The 19,445-nt window shown below is 43.8% G+C and overlaps 9 protein-coding genes across 9 annotated transcripts; 4 read left to right on the top strand and 5 right to left on the bottom strand.

Moving 5' to 3' along the window:
- Positions 1-1,004: 1,004 nt before the first annotated feature.
- UREG_06995 (uncharacterized protein) lies at positions 1,005-2,132 on the top strand (the record flags this gene model as incomplete). The annotated part of the gene is made up of 2 exons (XM_002583982.1): positions 1,005-1,941; positions 1,996-2,132. 2 exons carry the CDS (start codon positions 1,005-1,007, stop codon positions 2,130-2,132), a joined length of 1,074 nt encoding a protein of 357 aa, XP_002584028.1.
- A 344-nt stretch (positions 2,133-2,476) lies between these two features.
- On the bottom strand, positions 2,477-4,102 carry UREG_06994 (dihydrolipoyllysine-residue succinyltransferase, E2 component of oxoglutarate dehydrogenase (succinyl-transferring) complex; the record flags this gene model as incomplete). The annotated part of the gene is made up of 7 exons (XM_002583981.1): positions 2,477-2,521; positions 2,577-2,648; positions 2,932-2,991; positions 3,044-3,436; positions 3,489-3,842; positions 3,902-3,957; positions 4,057-4,102. 7 exons carry the CDS (start codon positions 4,100-4,102, stop codon positions 2,477-2,479), a joined length of 1,026 nt encoding a protein of 341 aa, XP_002584027.1.
- A 1,672-nt stretch (positions 4,103-5,774) lies between these two features.
- On the bottom strand, positions 5,775-6,333 carry UREG_06993 (histone H2A; the record flags this gene model as incomplete). The annotated part of the gene is made up of 4 exons (XM_002583980.1): positions 5,775-5,830; positions 5,881-6,084; positions 6,131-6,219; positions 6,281-6,333. The coding sequence occupies 4 exons, from the start codon at positions 6,331-6,333 to the stop codon at positions 5,775-5,777; spliced, it is 402 nt and encodes a 133-aa protein (XP_002584026.1).
- Positions 6,334-6,944: 611 nt separating this feature from the next.
- On the top strand, positions 6,945-7,541 carry UREG_06992 (histone H2B; the record flags this gene model as incomplete). Its single annotated transcript, XM_002583979.1, has 4 exons — positions 6,945-7,113; positions 7,172-7,243; positions 7,297-7,384; positions 7,451-7,541. 4 exons carry the CDS (start codon positions 6,945-6,947, stop codon positions 7,539-7,541), a joined length of 420 nt encoding a protein of 139 aa, XP_002584025.1.
- A 349-nt stretch (positions 7,542-7,890) lies between these two features.
- UREG_06991 (uncharacterized protein) lies at positions 7,891-9,356 on the bottom strand (the record flags this gene model as incomplete). Its single annotated transcript, XM_002583978.1, has 4 exons — positions 7,891-8,143; positions 8,351-8,560; positions 8,633-8,801; positions 8,855-9,356. 4 exons carry the CDS (start codon positions 9,354-9,356, stop codon positions 7,891-7,893), a joined length of 1,134 nt encoding a protein of 377 aa, XP_002584024.1.
- A 561-nt stretch (positions 9,357-9,917) lies between these two features.
- UREG_06990 (uncharacterized protein) lies at positions 9,918-11,828 on the top strand (the record flags this gene model as incomplete). The annotated part of the gene is made up of 6 exons (XM_002583977.1): positions 9,918-10,318; positions 10,389-10,533; positions 10,582-10,760; positions 10,831-11,478; positions 11,606-11,617; positions 11,657-11,828. 6 exons carry the CDS (start codon positions 9,918-9,920, stop codon positions 11,826-11,828), a joined length of 1,557 nt encoding a protein of 518 aa, XP_002584023.1.
- A 60-nt stretch (positions 11,829-11,888) lies between these two features.
- On the bottom strand, positions 11,889-12,479 carry UREG_06989 (uncharacterized protein; the record flags this gene model as incomplete). The annotated part of the gene is made up of 1 exon (XM_002583976.1): positions 11,889-12,479. The coding sequence occupies one exon, from the start codon at positions 12,477-12,479 to the stop codon at positions 11,889-11,891; it is 591 nt and encodes a 196-aa protein (XP_002584022.1).
- A 922-nt stretch (positions 12,480-13,401) lies between these two features.
- On the bottom strand, positions 13,402-14,187 carry UREG_06988 (uncharacterized protein; the record flags this gene model as incomplete). The annotated part of the gene is made up of 3 exons (XM_002583975.1): positions 13,402-13,434; positions 13,463-13,950; positions 14,007-14,187. 3 exons carry the CDS (start codon positions 14,185-14,187, stop codon positions 13,402-13,404), a joined length of 702 nt encoding a protein of 233 aa, XP_002584021.1.
- A 1,304-nt stretch (positions 14,188-15,491) lies between these two features.
- On the top strand, positions 15,492-19,416 carry UREG_06987 (uncharacterized protein; the record flags this gene model as incomplete). Its single annotated transcript, XM_002583974.1, has 3 exons — positions 15,492-16,042; positions 16,212-19,175; positions 19,227-19,416. The coding sequence occupies 3 exons, from the start codon at positions 15,492-15,494 to the stop codon at positions 19,414-19,416; spliced, it is 3,705 nt and encodes a 1,234-aa protein (XP_002584020.1).
- Between the last annotated feature and the right edge of the window lie 29 nt (positions 19,417-19,445).

Here is a 19,445-nt window from a genome sequence, read left to right as displayed (position 1 = left end):
CTCATCTTATGTATTTAGTACAGTGCCATAGTCTTAGACTGAATGCACTTATTGAAGGAAAAAAATAATAATAATAATAATAATAATAATAATAATAATAATAATAATAATAATAATAATAATAATAATAATAATAATAATAATAATAATAATAATAATAATAATAATAATAATAATAATAATAATAATAATAATAATAATAATAATAATAATAATAATAATAATAATAATAATAATAATAATAATAATAATAATAATAATAATAATAATAATAATAATAATAATAATAACCAATCCACCTTTCATTCTCATATTACAAATTTAATTCATTTAATTTCATACTTTTCAGCAGTAGATTTAAAATTAGAGGTCTCTTGACCTTTCAAATCCTCAATTGCAAGCTGTATAGATTTCTTGTTGACCATATTTTGAATTTTGAAGATGAAAGGTTTAAGGTTTAAGTGAATTTTGGGTGTTTGTTGGATGGGGATGTTCATTGGGTGGGGAAATATGTTACCATGTTGACCACTCCATCCACATGAGGCTCCACATGAGATGTACACACTTTCCAGCTTATCTCTGTTCTTGTCCTTCAAATCTATGTTATTAGTATATTTCCTGGAACTGATGTGATGAAACATAATCTGCAATATGAAATTCGCTCACAAGTACTCTCACACTCTTGAAGCCGAGGGATTCCCATTAGACTGGGTGAATTGCACCATTTCCTACCGCCAACTCAAAAAGTGCATCAAACGGCTTCGTTGCGAACTTGTTCAGTTGGGCCTTCGGCCTGAAATCCTCGATCATTTCTGGCTTTCGGAAACACGGAGGGATATCGTCGGGCAACCTGATAGATCAGTGGTTGGGTTTCGCTATATTTTCCCAAGTAAGAAGGTCCGGAATCCGCTTGATGCCTCTTTAGTAATTTTTGATCAGAGTCCATTTCATCACCCTCTATAAATCCGAGGTTGACTTTTCTTATCGGTGACAACGATTTGGGTATGCCCGCGTCTTTGCCCGCAGAAACCGGTGACAACTTCCGACATCTTTTCAGTGCCAGTGTTAAGCCGTTCATTACTGGCACGGGTGCATCACAAAAACTCAATAATAGCGAAGATGCTACAGTACTCTCTAGGTCCCATGAAAACGGGCCCTTTCGACCGTCCGTTACTGTGCCCGGAGAATTTAACACTCCTAGAGAGGTTGAAATCCCGTTACATGCGGACGCTGAGTTTTTTCAAATTTTGCAAGGAGAATTGTCAGCGCTTAACCAGTTGCAGGAGAGAGAACGGCAGGAATTAGACTTTCAGATCAAACTCCTACGTGAAACCATTGTCAAGACGACCAATACCACTCTTGGGCGTTCGGGACATGCTTCATACACTTGGCGTGAAATATTCCGGCTGTACATAGAATCGCAGGTGTTTTTCTCTACCAATGAGTTCGATTCAGGCGAGAGAACATCTGCTCAGGCCCAGCAGCAACTGGTGAAGTACCAGGAGAGCCTGTCCCAAGGGAATCGCTATAAAAAGCTTGGGAAAGATGGCCGCATTGCCCTTGAGTCGTTCCTGCGTATTAATTCAGCCCTTCTTCAAAACCAGAAGTTTCAGGAGATCAACCGAATAGCTCTTCGCAAAATCCTCAAAAAATTTGACAAACGGACGGCGCTTCGTGTCTATCCGGCAATTCCACTTCTGGAACCCTTTCTTACTCAAAATATCGCTCGGCTGCTTTGTCAATCAATATCTCAAGAGCTTCTTACCATTGTCCCACAAATTAATGACTACCTCTGTCCCATATGCTTAAGTATAGCTTTCAAACCAGTCAGGTTGCGGTGTAACCATGTTTTTTGTATTAGATGTCTTGTCGTCATGCAACAGGCAAGGCAGAACCAGTGTGCTTTATGCCGTGAGGATGTTGTTATGGAAGCCACAAGTGGTATGTTTTGTTGTATTGTTCCAACAAGATTCTATAATTAACTTGAGGATATAGACAACCTGGATCGAGAACTGCTGGTCTTTTTGAGCACTGTCTTCCCAAAGGAAACAAAGGCAAAGCAAAAGGAAAATGAAAGAGCAGCTAGCAGGGATCTTTATGGCACCACATATGATGCCTGTGTTGTTATGTGACACATTTTTTTTTTCATGGGATACTGATCTAATCACTCACAATTGGCAGTGAACTAAAGAGGTCAGCTCCGAAGACCTTGCTGCATTGGTGGTGTCTGATCGATCAATTATTCCTCTTGTACATTGAAGTTAGCTAATTATGTTCAAGTTTAAGGAAGCCTAGAGTACGCTGAACCTTCATGGTTATGGCTCAATGACTAGCAATTGCACAGAAAAAAACTTCTTCAACTTTCAATCTGAATGATTTCCAGATGTCTACAAGTACACTTTGACCGCTTGCAGTTCAACACCACATTTAGTACTAATAGCAAAGCAAGCCTTGAGTAAAAAATATTTTAAGAACTTTACGCTAGCAACATGCGCCTTGGGTCTTCGATGAACTCCTTGACCTAAACGTCATGTTAGGATTCCTAGTGTTGACAACCAATAGGGCTTAGCACTTACCTTAACTAAGAAGGTGACGGCTTCTCTCCCGTCAAGGAGGCGATGATCATAGGTCAAAGCTAGATACATCATCTTTAAAAGAAGTCAGCAACTGCACATGGGTCATTTAGTGAAGGAGAGTGGTTTACGGGTCTGATCTCAATTTTCCCATTGACTGCAACTGGTCTATTCTTGATCGCATGTAGACCCAGTACACCTATAATTCGACGATTAGGTAAGATGTTCCTTATATCCGGGACTTGATTCTGACCTGTTTGTGGAAGATTGATAATGGGAGTACCCATTAAGGACCCAAAAACACCACCCTATCTCTCATATTAGCGATTGGGATATATACAATCGCAGGCATCCTTACATTACTGATCGTGAATGTGCCACCAGCCATGTCTTCGATTGTTAGCTTATTGTCTCGAGCCTATGCAAAAATTAGCTGTTGTATTTGAAAGGGACTCTAGTTTTGGGATTACCTTTTGTCCAAGATCTGCGATTGCCTTTTCGATCGAAATGAGATCCATGGTCTCTACATTGCGCACCACAGGGGTCACGAGTCCTTTCTCTGTTGCAACTGCAACGCTGATGTCGACATAATCTCGGTATACAATAGTATCACCTCCGTTTGGCCCTTCAATCGAGGCATTGACGGCTGGGACCTCTTTCATTGCCAACACACATGCGTGAGCAAATGCGCTCATGAATCCAAGTTTGACACCCCTCGTTTTTAGAATATCTTCTTTATATAATTTGCGTAACTCCATGAGTGACGACATATCAACTTCATTGAAAGTTGTTAGCGAAGCCGCCGTATTCTGAGATTGCTTTAGACGTTCCGCAATGCGTAGTCGCATGCGGTTCATCTTTACCTAACCATGGTATCAGAACATTGCAATTCTAGTTTTCAGAACGGTCACATACCCTACGCTCATCTCTGTTTCCAAGGTTCCTATGACTGGTACTTATTGGCTGGGGTGCAGGGGCGTCTTTGGCAGGCTGTCCATTTTTGGGCGCGGCGTCTTTTTCTTTCACATCAGACTTCCGTTGACTTGGGTGGGCCGGCTTTACATCTTCCACTTGTTCTTTCGGTTGAGTCTTCGCTGCTTTTGGTTTGGCAGGTTCTGTGGTTTCATCCGGCTTTTCCTTCTGGGCGGCTGGTTTTTCTGTTGATGGCTCCACTTTGATTAGGTCTTGCCCTACGATCACTGTATCGTCCTCCTTTGCCAGGAATTCTTTGATTATCCCAGACTCTGGCGCATTCACAGTGATATCGATCTAGATGGCCATTAGCGATCGCCCGTGATAGGTTCTAGTACCAGTAGAGATGCGGTTACCTTATCAGTTTCGATCGTTGCTAGCTCCTCATCCCTCTCCACAAAATCCCCGACCTCTGTTGCGCCATGTCGTCAGCCCATACGACTGGAACAAGCGTCATGCGTGACAATCTGACTATAGTAACGTTTGCATCTGAAATTTGAGAGCCACTTACGTTTTGAGAACTGTTTCAAGGTGCCTTCTGATATAGACTCCGCCATTTGGGGAACTTTGACGATGGTATCCGCTGCTGATGTGTTAGTTAGTTTCCGAAGTGGAAGTGTCAATAGACATCGAACCGTAGAATCGAAGCTGGCAGCAACTTAGTCGTAATGGGCCATGCGGCACTATGCTTTGCCTGTAAGCAGATTGTTAGCAACGGAGCTCTTGGCAGTTTGGTATTTCTTTACCTCAAAGGTCCCGGTAAGCATTTTGGAATTGTACGGGCCCTTGCGTATGAGAGTAATCGGATCGGAGTTGACAACTTTGGAGAGCGGCCGAATTGATTTGCTGTGCGCGAGACCGCGTGGATGATTTGGACTCGAGAGGCCATCATACTTGACACCAACATGTGATGTTTCTTCCTCAATTGATGGTCAAATGGGCGAGCAATTGGTAAGGATAGGGTTGGAAAATATATATCCAACGGAAAATGGAGTCAAGTTCTGAAGTTACACGACAGGCGGGTAAGATTTTAATCCATGGGTAATTGAAAGCACTCCGTATCGGGTTTCTTTCCCCCAGTTTTTCGTATTTAAGTTATGCACGGAGTACGGAGTACGAGTAACACCTTACTCTGTAGTAAACTAGTTAACTATGTAACGAAACCCTTAGTAATAACAAGCCAGGACTTTCTACCAAGCCTCAACTTCAAACTCGATCTTGCCATTAACATTAATTATTTATATATGTTCGCTGGAAAGAGTAGCTCTTCTACAATTGCAATTGTCTACTCGTTTCCATAAATTATGTCGGCAAAGAGCACAGTATTGTACGTCACCGTTGTGGTTTCGCTGATTTTCAACTAACTCGATTCAAGGGCACTTTATCGCCGGGCGCTGAAACTCTCCCTTGATTGGGCTGTTCATAGACAGCTCTGGCGCGGGCAGGCGGTATATATTCGTTATTTATTCGATGCCAACAAGGACATTCGGGATCCGCGTCAGCAAAGGGTATTTGTTTTGCCCTGTGGCATCGAATTTGTTTAATCATTAACTGACATATTCTCTGTTACGAGCAGGCACTTTTCCAGGAAACAGAAAAATTGTTGGAGAAATGGAAACACCCCGACCCTTACCGTCATCCAACTGCACCTGGTGGTAAGGCCCTTTGACCTTAATTTTGGATGCTGATGAGTTAACTTTCTCTAGGCTCAAAATATGAAAGGAATCTTGAGGCACCTCTACTAAATCGTAAGCCTCCGATCCCCATCGTCCTTAGGGTGCTGCAACTGACCTGTGAATTCCGAAGCACCCCTATCTCAAAGTCAGGAAATGGCACAACGGGCGGCGTTACATTAGTATCATTTGGTCTCCCGCTAGATAGAAAATACGACTTTACCCCGATCCCAAATTTCGGACGTTTCTGTTCTTTTAGGATTTTGATACGCCGGTTTTCGACTGAGCCCTTGTAACACCAATTGCTCCGATTTCTAAATTAATAACCAATGAGGAGCCAGGGTAACTTGGAGCATTTACTTCAAATATTCCATTTCAATAGCAGTGGGAACACTTGTAATAATCACTGCATCATTGATATGCTCAGCTAAGACATAATGTACATAGCAACCATTTAAAAAAAAACCATATCGACCGACCATAACCCCATAACCGCACCTTAATGGATACCATACTTAAGACGCCAAATGAAAACCCAGAAACAAACGAAGGCGATTTAAAGATCTTGGCTTGGGTTTTTACCGGCTTTTGGTGTTTTCTTAGGGAGAAGATCTATCAACTTGTTAGCATGAACTATAATATTCATGCGAAAACGACCTTACTTTGATGAATGTGAGGCATGACGCCACCTTGAGCGATGGTAACATGGCCCAGAAGCTTGTTCAGTTCTTCGTCATTGCGAATGGCGAGTTGCAAGTGACGGGGGATGATACGCGTTTTCTTATTATCTCTTGCTGCGTTTCCGGCGAGCTCAAGAATTTCGGCTGCAAGATATTCCAAAACGGCGGCGAGATATACAGGCGCACCTATTTTCATTTAGTCATGAACGTACTAGAAAAGGTTGGGACTTACCGGCACCGACGCGTTGCGCATAGTTGCCTTTTCGAAGAAGACGATGAACACGGCCAACAGGAAATGCAAGACCAGCTTTGGACGAGCGGCTAAAGTGTAGTTAGTAAGAGTTGGAATGGGCGCGTCTTGGGAAATATCATGTTGACGTACGATTGGGAGCTCTTGGAGCCACTGGCTTTACCGCCGGATTTACCACCAGTCATCTTGGAATGGGTTCGCGAATTGTAGTATTTTGAAAGTTTAGTCGAAGGCTGGAGAAATGTAAAGGACGTAGAGGAAGTCGTGAATTGGAAGGCGAAATGGAGTAAATGAAGAGTCTTGAGGGAGACGGTAACAAGTGGCTTTATATAATAGTGAGCTCAGGCAGGGTGTGCGACCGAAAACAACCTCCGAATCAACTTGATCTGAGATGGATGTGGGAATCATAAATCAGACCAATCACACATGATTTTTCACCTTGGCCTTCGGTACAAATGTTGTCATGGGGTGCCCAATTAGGTAAGACCAGCATACTTAGCCCATACAGACTGGTACGATGTTATTAGCGCGCTTCAGCCACGACTCCCCGCAAATCTGATTGCTAATCATACAGATCATACGAGCTCGTTACCGTATCGAAATTCTGCCTCTTTCACCCACCTGAGATCAACCAACAATTTTGGTGGGCCTATAAGTAGGAGACGCTCCTTTCGATGTCAACGCTCATTTCTTTTCATCTTCATCCACTGTCTACTACCATCCTTCGCACGCTGTCCCATACTTTCACATTCAAGAAGTTCATATCCCCTGATTCCTTAAACAACCGGATTTAATAATGGCACCAAAAGCAGCCGAGAAGAAGCCTAGTACTGGTGGAAAGGCGCCAGCCGGCGGTAAAGCACCTGCTGAAAAGAAGGAGGCCGGCAAGAAGACTGCTGCTTCCGGTGAGAAGAAGAAGCGTACCAAGGCTAGAAAGGAAACCTATTCTTCTTATATCTACAAAGGTATACCTCGGCATTCACTTTCGGAGAAGTTTACAGATATTAACCTATGGTATGGTAGTGCTTAAGCAAGTCCACCCTGATACCGGAATATCTAACCGTGCGATGTCAATCTTAAACTCTTTCGTCAATGGTATGTATGATTTGGCAGATATCTTGGTGATGTTATTTTTAACCAGGACCTAGATATCTTTGAACGTGTTGCTACCGAGGCGTCGAAGCTTGCTGCCTACAATAAGAAATCAACAATCTCTTCCCGAGAAATCCAAACCTCGTATGTTTCCCCCTCTCCGGCTCCTTCTAGCCGATAAGTACAACGCCAGCTGACCCTTTCCTTTAGGGTCCGCCTCATTCTGCCTGGTGAACTTGCGAAACATGCTGTTTCCGAAGGCACCAAAGCTGTAACGAAATATTCTTCTTCTGCGAAATAATAGCTCTTTCAATTTCCTTTTTCATCTCCCCGGTCTACGTTTGATGGCTGCGTGAGGTGGGGTTGGGTGTTCTGCGGTTTCAATATTTTGCGGGATGGGCTGGATTTTCTGGTTTTTACGTCGAGGTTATCATGGTTTATGTGAAATTCTTAAGGTTCGTTTGTACAATACGCAGCTAGGGAGATGAACCGGAATGATACGTTCCCCCTGTTGCTAAATTATATTCTACGCACGTCGTTTTTGAGTGTAAGTTCAGGACAATATTGAAGGATACGAGTTTAGCGGATAATGTGAGGAGAATGAAATGTAGGCCAAAGGGTGACCGTAATTAGTAGGGAAACCTTGCCATTTATGATGACGGTCTATCTTTGATAGGTGTTGGTAAATGCAGTTCATCGTCATCATCAAGAGCTTCAACTTCATCCACGGCGCCTTCTCTTTCAAAGTGCCGCCCAAAGTTTGGTGGTCCTCCGTCAAAGACATGAATGATTGGTTTTCCGGGCGCAGATCGGACACGATGTTTCCAATCATGCCAGTCATCATTATTTTTGATGAGAAACCCAATCAACATGCTTGGGTCCATTTCCTTGATATGTAGTCTTCTAAGCCGGCGAGTGTGATAGGTAGCTAAGCTTTCGGACGACAAGGTCGAATTTTGGTCCCATGAAGCTGCAGGCCGTGTGTGGTGCGGATCAAGATAAAAAAAATGTAACCCTTGAACACCAACAAAGTAGAGTGAAGACGACGGACGGCCACTAACCAAGTCAGTTATGCTTTATATAATATAGCTAAACGCGGCCATATCATACCCTGCAATTCCGACAGATTGAGGGTACTGGATAATCGCCTTCAAAGCATCCCAATACACAGGAGTGATACTGTCAATTCCAAGGCGCACCCCAAGTAATATGAGTGTTGGCTTTATGTCATCTAATCCAGCGATTTGGCGAAATTTATCCTCATGCACATCAGACCCATCACTGGTCACATATACATTTAAACCAGCATGTTCGCATTCACTGGAAAGGGCCCTATCAATAGTTAGATGCTTGAACATGGCACCATAATATCCCAGCTTATTGTAAACTTACTCAATGCAGCGTGCGGTCGCAGACGGCCCGAACCATTCCCCAGGATGTTTGCCACAGGCCGCTGCACCGTGTTCAACGAACCTATGTATAGAGAATGGTGCTTGAGGACGGTCTGCAAATAATGACAACAAGGCAATTTCCTTTCCTGTTTCCGAGCCTCGTCGCCAGTCTGTTCGGATAGGAGTCAGATTCGGATAGAAAACTAAGGGCAATCCTTCGCACCTCGACCTAACTTTTGAATCAGAAGAGCATTTGCGAGGAGGCTCTGCCCTGACCGGATCATACAACCCCACCCTGTATCAGTTGTAAAACCACGGGTATCCAACAATTGGCTTCGGAGTCGCACGCTGAATGTGAGAGCCTGCTGAGCATTTGGATCTTTTGATTTTGGAATAGCCGGAAAGTTTGACCGATAGGTAATCCAAATCCTTGATTCAAAATCGTCCAGGAAAGCAGCTGGCCAACTTAGATTCCTAAAATCATGAGAGTCTGCTTGACTTGGCGGTTTGCTGGAATACTCTAATGCTTCCTGAGACGGTGATGGAGGTTGATTTGGTGGAAAAGATTGATTTCGTAGGTCGGACCGTTCGATGGGCTCGGGAATAGAGTACCTCCGCCCTAAACACCAGATGGGTTCGGCAGGGCTGTCATCATTTCTCGGCTCTGGATCCCATAAATACTCCACAATCTTTTTGCATTTTTGACCGATGTCGACGGTACTCATGTTGGCTAATGGTGTATGGTTTGGACAGTTGGGATGGGATATTATTTCTGCTGGGGAAACTGCGTTTTCATAAATTAGTGATTAAAGCTGTAGCATGATTAAAGGGATCTGCTCAAAGCACCAGTTTCCAAGCGTCAGTCTTCCACATATATGTATTCTGGCTACAAAAGGTCATGTGTTTCCAGATCAGACAAAGATGAAGGGTTGCAATGACCAGCCTTGCTCAGTGAGCATTACTTCATAGTTAACTAGTTAACTAACTAGCTAACTAACTGGTGTGTTATTAGTTAGCTAACTAGTTAGCTAGTTGGTTAGTCAATTAGTTAACTTAGTTAACTAGTTAGTTATGACGGATGTTAACTCTGTAGTGGACTCCGGACCTCCCTCCTCTGTAGATCCGCTAACTAGTTATGAGTAATGTACGGAGTACGGAGTAGAGATTGCCACTTTCTGAATGTTGTCTGTACTTTTTTTTCTGACCTTTACTCCAGGAAACATTTCTGATTTCATTCTACGATCTCTAGACTTATTCCTTCTTTCCTTTTGGCAGACACTATCGCAATGGATGATCTCCCGGATGAAATTGTGCAATGCATTCTTGCATGGACGACACCTGCGTCAACTGTGGCATTAGGGCAAACATCTTGGAGGTATTGGGCTATCACTAATAGTCCTCTACTTTGGCGGCTATACTGCCTAAATCATTTTATTTACTGGGGCAATTGCCATCGTTTTCAGCAGAAGCTTAACTTACCAGTTTCCCAGGTTGATTGGAAAGGCCTTTACAAAAGGAGACATCTGGTAGATATTGCTGTCACCGATATTTTAGAGAGTGTCCTTGCTACTCAAACCGGCCGCATTGAAAAAGTCCATAAGATTGTTAGCTTTGGATATGACGCCAAGGACACACTCATGCGCCATGCGCAGATTGGGTCAGATCATGAAGATTATTTGGCCCGGCGGTGCGTTTAGCTTTGCCCTTTCCTTGTCAATGTCGGCCTTAGGTTGCTGACCGGTTAAAAGATATTATAGTAATGCTATCTTGGGCTGTCTTCATCGAACCATAGCAATACTCGAATGGAGTCGATTGAAAAAAGGCGAAGAGGTGCCGCTTGAAATTGCAATCGGTGCTTTTGATATGTTTACACTTGAAACAGGAACGGGCGATCTAGAAGACGTATGCGTTGATTTAGCTGACTATTAAGGACTTTACTGATTTTTGAAGATATCATATAAATTAGATAACATTGTCTCCGTCATTAAGGCTGATTGTGGTACTATTTCCGAGCTTACCCCTCGACAGAAAGCCGTTAAAGTCGCCGAATACCTGCGACAGAAAAACTTAACCGGAATTGACACAAGAAGTGAATACTACAATGTTGAACATAATTTCTTGGGAATCGCGTTGCAAGACGACCGCCATAATTCGCTACCCTCTGATATCCGCAACTATTTATTGCTATGTTGCAAAAAGGTTGGGTTTGAATGCTCACCCTTGTGGCTTTCCTTTTCACGTTCATGTCATCCTCCGGCCAGAGACTGGATATGATATGGATGACAAACGCCTTGAAAACGGTGAACCCGAGGCTCCCATGTACATGGACCCCTTTCGCTCAGCCCAAGAAATATCCATTGCGGACCTAGAAAGTCAGTTGAACTTTTTGGGGGCTTTGACTTTGTCTCATTCGACATTCCTTCGAGAATCATTAACTAGCGAGATCGTTTTGCGCTGTGGCAAAAATATTCTCAACTCCGTGACACAAAGCCCAGGCTTTAGTGACACCTCGCTTGATATTGCCAGCGTCGAATATGCAGCTCTTTGGGCATCAGTACTTTTTGCGGATTCTGCGACTATGGAACGACCTCGGACAGGTCCGGCTCAAGGGTTGAGGCATTATCTACCGTCGCTAATGGAACATTTTGCCACAAATTTTCCCTTTGATGTCTACCTCATCGACAAATTCTTGGTCCCGCTTTTCAGTAGCCTTCCAGAATACGATCATCTCAGAGAAAGTATCCACGTCATGAAAACGGGCGATGAGATACCGAAGCAAATCCAAAGAAGGGGTCCGGATCATTCTAATGTGAAATACCGAGTGGGTCAGATATTCCGCCATCGTAGGTATGGTTATGTTGGTGTTATCACAGGATGGGATCCAGAATGTGACTTAGGAGAACAATGGATGCACCAGATGGGGATTGATCGTCTTCGGGCTGGGAGGAACCAAAGCTTTTATTACGTTTTGTAGGTTAGGCTTGTTGTATGTCTCAGTTGTCATTATTAACATCTTTGGAAATAGGGTCGAAGACAAAAGCGCTCGATATGTTGCTGAGGAAAACATTGAGTCCGTTGTTGATATTTCACAAATTTCTCCGCAGTTTCTCAAATCACTTGGAAGGTACTTCAAGCGATGGGATCCCAGAACCCGAATGTTTGTGAGCAATATACGGGACGAATACCCCGATGACTAGGTAAGAACCTATCCCAGGGCCAGCACCGTGTCTTTAAATGTAATTTTGTCCGTTTTGAGTTTACCAATCTTGAGTTTGTATTCCAGATATTTCAGACAGGTTGCCCGACTCGAGCTGCTCAAGAATAGGTGTTTGTAACATGGCCAGTAGATCGTTTAATAGCTGCAAAACACGCCCTTCGAAGTCGAACAATGGATGTTCGAATGAGACACGTCTTAGATGCTTCTCACAAATAAACGTTCCTGAGGCAAGTAAAGAGCGCTTGGTGCCATCCCTCAGAGTCGACCATGTATAATTCCCCATTCGCCTCGAAGTTTCAGATTGACTATGCTCATATGGCCAGTCCCATGCGAAAATTTCATCGAGCTTATAGTGGCTTGATTGCCCATAAAGAAATACTTGCTCCAAGGCAGTATGCAGCATGAGGTGAATTGCGTTTTCCATCCACCTGTCCTGAAGTTCTGAAGGGATCAGGCCACTAAGCGACATGTACTCGGGGAGTATGTCCAGTAAGGATATGCGAAGGTCGATGTCCGCCTTGTTGCTGCGAGATGGAAATCCCATGTGAAACAACATATCTTGGTAATTTTTGGCGATTGAAGGGTTGGTTCCGGATACCTCAGAATCATTTGGCTGTGGAGAAATGACCATTCCATTTCGCTCGAGCCATAGTTTTGCCCTTTTCGAATTCTTTGTTTGTTGCGCCTGGAGCGTTTGTCGAGAAGGCAAGTACGTGGACCCTTGATATCGGCGACAAAAGAGGTTCGCGAGAGAAAGAATCCGAAGTTTAAGAGCTAAATCACGAGATAATGTCTGCCTTGGGTGATTTATCCTAAACAGGGTGGAAAAGGCTTGGGAAAAAGGACCTGTTAGTCATCCCACCGAATTTTGGAGTGAAAGACGTAGACCAACAGTCAAAAATGGCTAGAAGATTATCAGAATTCTGTGACCTATGCATCTGCCTCCTCTGAGCTGCACGCTCGTTTATCACTCCTTTGATTGTCATGCATAGTAGATAGTCAAAAATCATCAAGTCTATCTCAATAGACCCATCTTGAAATAGGGAGCTGTAGTGTGCCATGCTCCGGGGAGGGCTTGCAAATTGGAAATTATCAATTCAACTTGCTGTGACTCAAAATGCACGGCTGAAAAGTTTGTAATACGTGGACTTGTACTCCGTACCTGCTAATTAGTGCACTGAGCTGAGCAAACCATGAAGTAGCCACTAGTTATTCATGCTCCGTACTCCGTAACTACATCTAGTATGTAACGAGCTGCTCCATAGGTAATAAATGACTATGTATTGGAGTCGAAAGCAGATTCTAGAGAAATTAGTTTTCTTCCAATTATTGTTATCTGACTTTTGTGAATGATAGTTGAACATTCGAAAAAAGTTCTACCTAAAGATATAAATGTACGGAGTACTTCGTATGGTAACTAACTAAACTCCGTATTTGGTTGCACTGAGCTTCTGTTTAAGCATTTTATAAGGTGTTGGCTTTTCTGCTTTATTATGCTTTAGTGCGTGGAATTTGAGCCTTGCTTAAGCCTGTAAATGTAGAGTCAATATCTATCAAAACATATCGCAGCGGTCAACCTGGCGTAACTAGGTGTTCGATTAGCCCTTTACGAACCAAAGCCTGAAGCCAAGTTTGGACCGCAGGCCCGTAGTCGTGCCTTCTTTTTGCCGCATAAGCATTGTCGGCTTCCCGCGCCTGCATTTCTTCTTTAACTGCCGCACGTGCTTGGTGTTGCTGGGTAGAAAAAGACTTTCGAAGCTCTAATAGGTGTTCTTTCGACATGGTTTTGTATCCTTCAATGTCAACTTCGGGCAACGTAGCATGTTCTAAGAATTCCTGCGTCAATCCAAATGATAGATCGGGGCCAACAATCGTGGCATCATCAGAAGTAACGGCGTCTTGATGGTGTTGGTGTTTGAGTAATTGTTCATCAATAGCGATTAGTCTGTTTACATTGAATGCGAGTCGACTGACGTATTGGTCTAATGGGTCTTTGCTGAGACTGAGGATTGAAAATTCAATTTGATCCTCCTCGTATTCGGCCATTCTCGATTGAATTTCAGGCTTGGCAAGTCCCAGCCAGTCTCCGCCATCATAATTCCCTGCAAGAGCGCCAGTTTAGGATATAACTGTGAAATAATGCGGGGTTTCGACTTACCAAGGCTTTGAGGTTGGCGTTCAAGCCCGTCAAACTTCCATACTTTTCCTTTTGCCGGGACGAACGCAATAAAATGGAATCCCGCCTCCGACTCATCAACACTTTGGCTCTTTTTGCCGGACTTAAGCCTTTTCAAAGACGCATCATTCTTGAGTTGGAAGTCAATATTCAGAATGTCCATGTTTCTGAAGCCTTGTCAGCAACAAGAATTCTAAACATCCTATTGTGGGGCGTGTCGAAGAGCTACCTAGCAAAGGAATTGTGTACGCCCTTGATAAACTCGAAATTGCTAATAGCGTCACCACGCAAGGCTGGCGTGAAATCCATGGTGAATTCTTTGAAACCACAGAGTTTATCACCCAGCTCAACCCCATCAATATTGTTGACGATATTGAGAAGTGCCACACTAGCACATGCATAGTTCACAGTCTAATATTGTATTAGTGGCTTCAGGCATTATTTCAATAGGTTTGCAATGAATACCTGATTTGCAAACCAGAGGCCCTCAGGGCAACTTTGTTCTTGCTTCTGTGGGTCATCCTCTCGCCAGCGGAATAGAAATATCAACCCATATATCGGTTTGCTTGGAAATAATTAGCTAAAACCCACGTAAATATTTGTTTTGCTCATTCAAAATGCTCATTTATACATACTGTAAGAATTCCAACATCTCATTGTCAAGGGAGACAACCTCCTGGACCTTGACATTTTTAACCCCAAATTCCCTTAACATGACATTGAAAAGGGCCTGTCTAATGTGAGTATGGAGGCAACACACCAGAATGTGTTCTAATCACTGACAGGCTCAGATTCAATTTCACAAAATCCATGCCAGGAAGTTTTGTTCCATTTTTCTTCAGCTTGATTCACTTGGGTATCATCAGTTACTTTGGAGTCAAGGCGACGACGTTTCAAACATTTTACCATAATGATGGTGGTGCTTGGAATTCTGTAAATGTGATAGCAAGGTTTTGATGGGTAACTAATATTAGTGAAATCCAGAGTGTTGTTTGAATGGCAGATTTAGTTGAGATATGGATCTCCTCACTCATTATTTCAACTTCTTGAAGTCCCCTTGATTTGTTAACTAGTTAGTTAACTCGTTAGTTAGTTACTTAACTAAACTAGTTAGTCAGTCAACCAACCAGCTTACTCAGCAATGTTGAGCCAACCAATCAACAAAGGAATCAAACCAGCTCACAAAAAAATGGTCTGCAAAGCTGGTGAGAATGCTTTGAATTAGGAACAGAGAAGGGCCAAAACCACTACATTTTGATCTGGTCAATGGTTGACAAAATAATGATAATCTGCATGATAAGGTTTGACCAGCATTAGTTGACTAGCTGTATGGTAAGGAGTTCTGAGAAAGCGGTTCAGGAGCTAAGCTAACCTTTTGATTGCCATTAGGTCCAGTTTGCGATGCGAAGCTTGCCCCTGCCCTAGATTTATTTTGAATCTTTCTATCACCCATCGCAGCAGAATGCAATGCCTGACACTCCTCGGCTAAGATCAGCTTTCCCGCAAACACCCAGGACTTCTCAGCAGGCTTCTGAGGCGGGGAACCACCACGATGGAACGCTCTTAAAGCCAAGTGACCACCATGCACTTGAACAGAAAATAAATAAAAACCAGCCCCAAGGGGACATTCAAGGGCGAAATATAGATAAACCTCTAATCTCATTTGACGTTATTGATGCACCGGCACAGAGACTATATGTTGTCGCTTTTTATGTCTTCCTGAATGCATGGCGCTTGTACGAATATTGTGAATTTTCTGATGACCTCGATTCGACGTGGCTATTTCTAAAATGGCTTTCCATCGATGCTTTCTTTTTGTTCGGCCTTCCAACGCTAAGAATACCCTGGCTGGAATGGGCATTTTCAACCTCGCTGGCTGTATTCATGCTTCATGCTGTGGCCAATGTGTTCTTGATGTTCCATATACCGGTAGCCCTGTTGCACCCTTTCACTCTTCACGGCCCGCTAACTGGATTTATTAGATTCCATTCGGCACCTGGGTTGGAGCACTCGTCAAGGTAGCCTATGACAGAGAATTGTCGATTTCCGAACGAAGAGTGAAGCCAGCGGATATCATACACAACTCTTCTTTGATTCTTGGCAAGCAAATCATTCATATTCTCCCCGAAGGGTAGTTTTCTATCTGCTCCACACTTGAAAATCCGGTAGTAACCTTTCCACTCATAGGTCAGCAATTCTAAACCCAGAGCGACATGCGATTTGTCTCGGCGAGTGGCACCCTACGGCGAACCTACCAATCCGAATAAATCAAACAACGCCCGTTGCTATTGAATTATTACGGATTGATTTGGAATCTGGGCTAAATGAGACCATTTCAATCTCCCATAAGCTTGCAAAACAGCTAAAACGACAGTCGGATATAGTGCATGGGAAATATGATCACTCTAGCCACCGAGAGTTACTTTACCCCGTTAAGAAAACTGGTATATACCGGTTGCAAAAAGTTGTGGATGAGTCACATCTCGAAGTTCATCGCAAATCGCAAGATACTCTGGTTGTTCCGTGCCCGAGGGCTACTATCCTTGAGTCACCAGTTCACAAATGCAGAGGGCAGCTTTCAAATCTCACTTTGGAAATTACTGGGACTGCTCCGTTGAAGATTAAATATAGCCGCATGTTGAATGATATCGACCACGGCGTGTCCTATCGGAGCATACAACCGGAAAGCCTCGTCTCGCAATTTACTAACGATAGCCACCCCAGTAGATTCAGTACTTTGTGGGCTAAGACCCAGAAGATTAACATACCATTGAACGAATCCCTGAACGAAGAAGGTGAATGGATATATTCGGTTGACGAAGTGCACGATGGGCGTGGAAATCTCGTGAACTACACCAGCTTGCGAGAAAAAAATCCGAGATTGACACAACATGGGCTCCAGTCCCAACGGTTTTTCGTCCACGGTCGGCCTCGGGTTTCATTTACTGGTTGTAATCCTCAAACATTCCTCAACGCAGCGAAAGGCGACTCGGTTGAACTTCCTATCCATTTCCATTCCGCTGAACGACCACGAGTAACCGACCCTCCTTTCACCCTGGGCTATTCCTTCACCGAAAACCCCCCGCAAGGTAGCCAAGCCATAAACCCAGAATTTCACGAAGTTGTTCTGAGTGATGTGGATAATAAACCGCGGATCGAAAGGTCGGGCTGGTATAATGTTGTCAGCATTTCGAGTCAATTTTGCCATGGAGACGTCCTCGAGCCGTCCCTGTGTTTCCTCCATAACCCCCCAGAGCCGGAATTATCGATCCAAAAAGAGTTTATTTACGATAAATGCGCCAACCATTCCGTGGGGCTTTCTCTAGATTTGGATCTCATTGGCACGCCTCCATTTAAAATTCGCTATTCCATCGAACATTCCAGGGGGATACAGACGAAGGTCCTATCAGTTGACGGTTTAAGGGGACATCTTGACTTAGCTCCTGTGGAAGCAGGTCACTACAAATATCATTTTCTTGACATATCTGACCGCGTGTATGAAAGCCGCTCGTTGAAAGAGAAGATACCTACTTTGGAACAAAATGTGAAACCTCCAGCATCGGCCCAGATTGTTGGTCCCGTGACGAGTCGAAAGGCGTGTTTTGGTGAACCTATAACGGTGGATCTTCTTTTCCTCGGCGAAGCTCCCTGGGAACTACAGTATGAACTTATTCACAATGGCAAAAGGGCCAAGTATGACTATTACAGCGCGACCGAGGCATCATCTTTAACCATCGAGAGATTAGTCGAAGGTGGAGAGTATACTCTTGGCCTTGTGAGCGTTATTGATAAGTCAAACTGTAAGCGTCCGCTGAACGAGGAAGTTAAAATTGAAGCTCGCGCGAAGCGACCCAGTGTCGCTTTTGGGCAAGTGGATAGGAAACGGAGCATACTTGCCTTAGAGGACAAGCAAGTTGACCTGCCTTTAAGACTGGAGGGAGAGGCTCCTTGGAGAGTTAGATATCGCCACGCCGACAAGGAGCAGTCGACACCAACCGAAAAAGTTTTCTGGAATGAGAACAGTTTTATACAAGTAAATCAGCCTGGAGCTTATGAACTCCTAAACGTCGATGACGCTACTTGTCCCGGGTCAATTGACTACTCTGCACACCTATTTAATGTTTCCTGGATTCCTCGACCATACATCTCGGCAATTGATGGCAACTTATTGGAAGGTAAAAACATTGTCGAAAAGCGCGAGGTTTGCGAGGGTGACGAAGACACAATGGATATACAGTTTAGAGGCACCCCTCCTTATACAGCGAGGTACGAACAGCAGTGTGATGCCCACTCCGGTGTCACCTTGAGTTCAAAAAGTTTGACGGCGGCGTTGAATTCAGCTGTGATACGAATGGAAACGTCAAACCCCGGGGTCTATGCGTACAAGTTCACTAATATTGGTGACAACTTGTATAGCCTTGACCACCAAAAAACCACTTCAGTTACAGTTACTCAAAGGGTGAATCCCCGCCCTTCGGCACAATTTCAATATCCAAGCCGTAATTATGGGTTTTGCAAAGAAGATGGCGACGGTGAAGAGGCGATACCCATTGTGTTGGAGGGAGTCCCGCCATTTGCCCTTGAGATAGGGATTAGGCATCATTCTAATTCGAAACCCGATGTCCTTTCTATTCCCAACATCAAGTCTCGCTTGTATAATCTCCCTGTTCCCCGTCGATATCTCGACTTGGGCCAGCATGTGATTACGATTCGTAAAGTCAGAGACGCTCGCGGTTGTGTTCACACAACTGAGTATGATGGTTCCTCAGTGCGAGTCACCATATCCGACGTACCTACCATCATACCGCTTGAATCTAAAACGGACTACTGTGTTGGTGAACGGCTGTCATTTTCTTTATCTGGACATGCACCCTTTGAAGTTCATTACACATTCAATGATGTGCACCGGAAAGCGACAAGTCGAACGACGAGCTTTCGTCGAATCGCTGAGAAGCCTGGTGAGTTTACCATCACGGCTGTTAGCGATGGAGCAAGCGGTAAATGCAAGGCCCACAAACACATAACCAAAATCATTCATGAAATGCCAAGTGTCAGAATGAGCCAGGGCAGGGTTTCCATCGTTGACATTCATGAAGGGGGAGGGACTGACATTTTATTCGAATTTGGGGGGACACCTCCTTTTGAATTTACGTGAGTCGCGTTTCAACTTTCCTCAACCAAGGCCAATACTTACATACCTAGCTACACCCGGAGCTCAAATACTGCCAAGGGATCCAAACCCCAGATCCTCGATACCAAGCATGACATATCCTATGAACATACCAAAACTATTCGCGCATCCGACGAAGGTACCTACGAAGTAGTCGCTATCAAAGATAAGTTCTGTTCATTTTCTACCTTGAATGAGATAACAACTGGTAGGAAATGGTAGTTGTTATTAGACTTAATCCAATATATTCC

Source organism: Uncinocarpus reesii, genomic scaffold (genome assembly GCF_000003515.1).
Source record: "Uncinocarpus reesii 1704 scaffold_4 genomic scaffold, whole genome shotgun sequence".
Taxonomy (NCBI): domain Eukaryota; kingdom Fungi; phylum Ascomycota; class Eurotiomycetes; order Onygenales; family Onygenaceae; genus Uncinocarpus; species Uncinocarpus reesii.
Note: the sequence above shows the minus strand (reverse complement) of the source record. Positions and strands in the feature narration are given on the sequence as shown.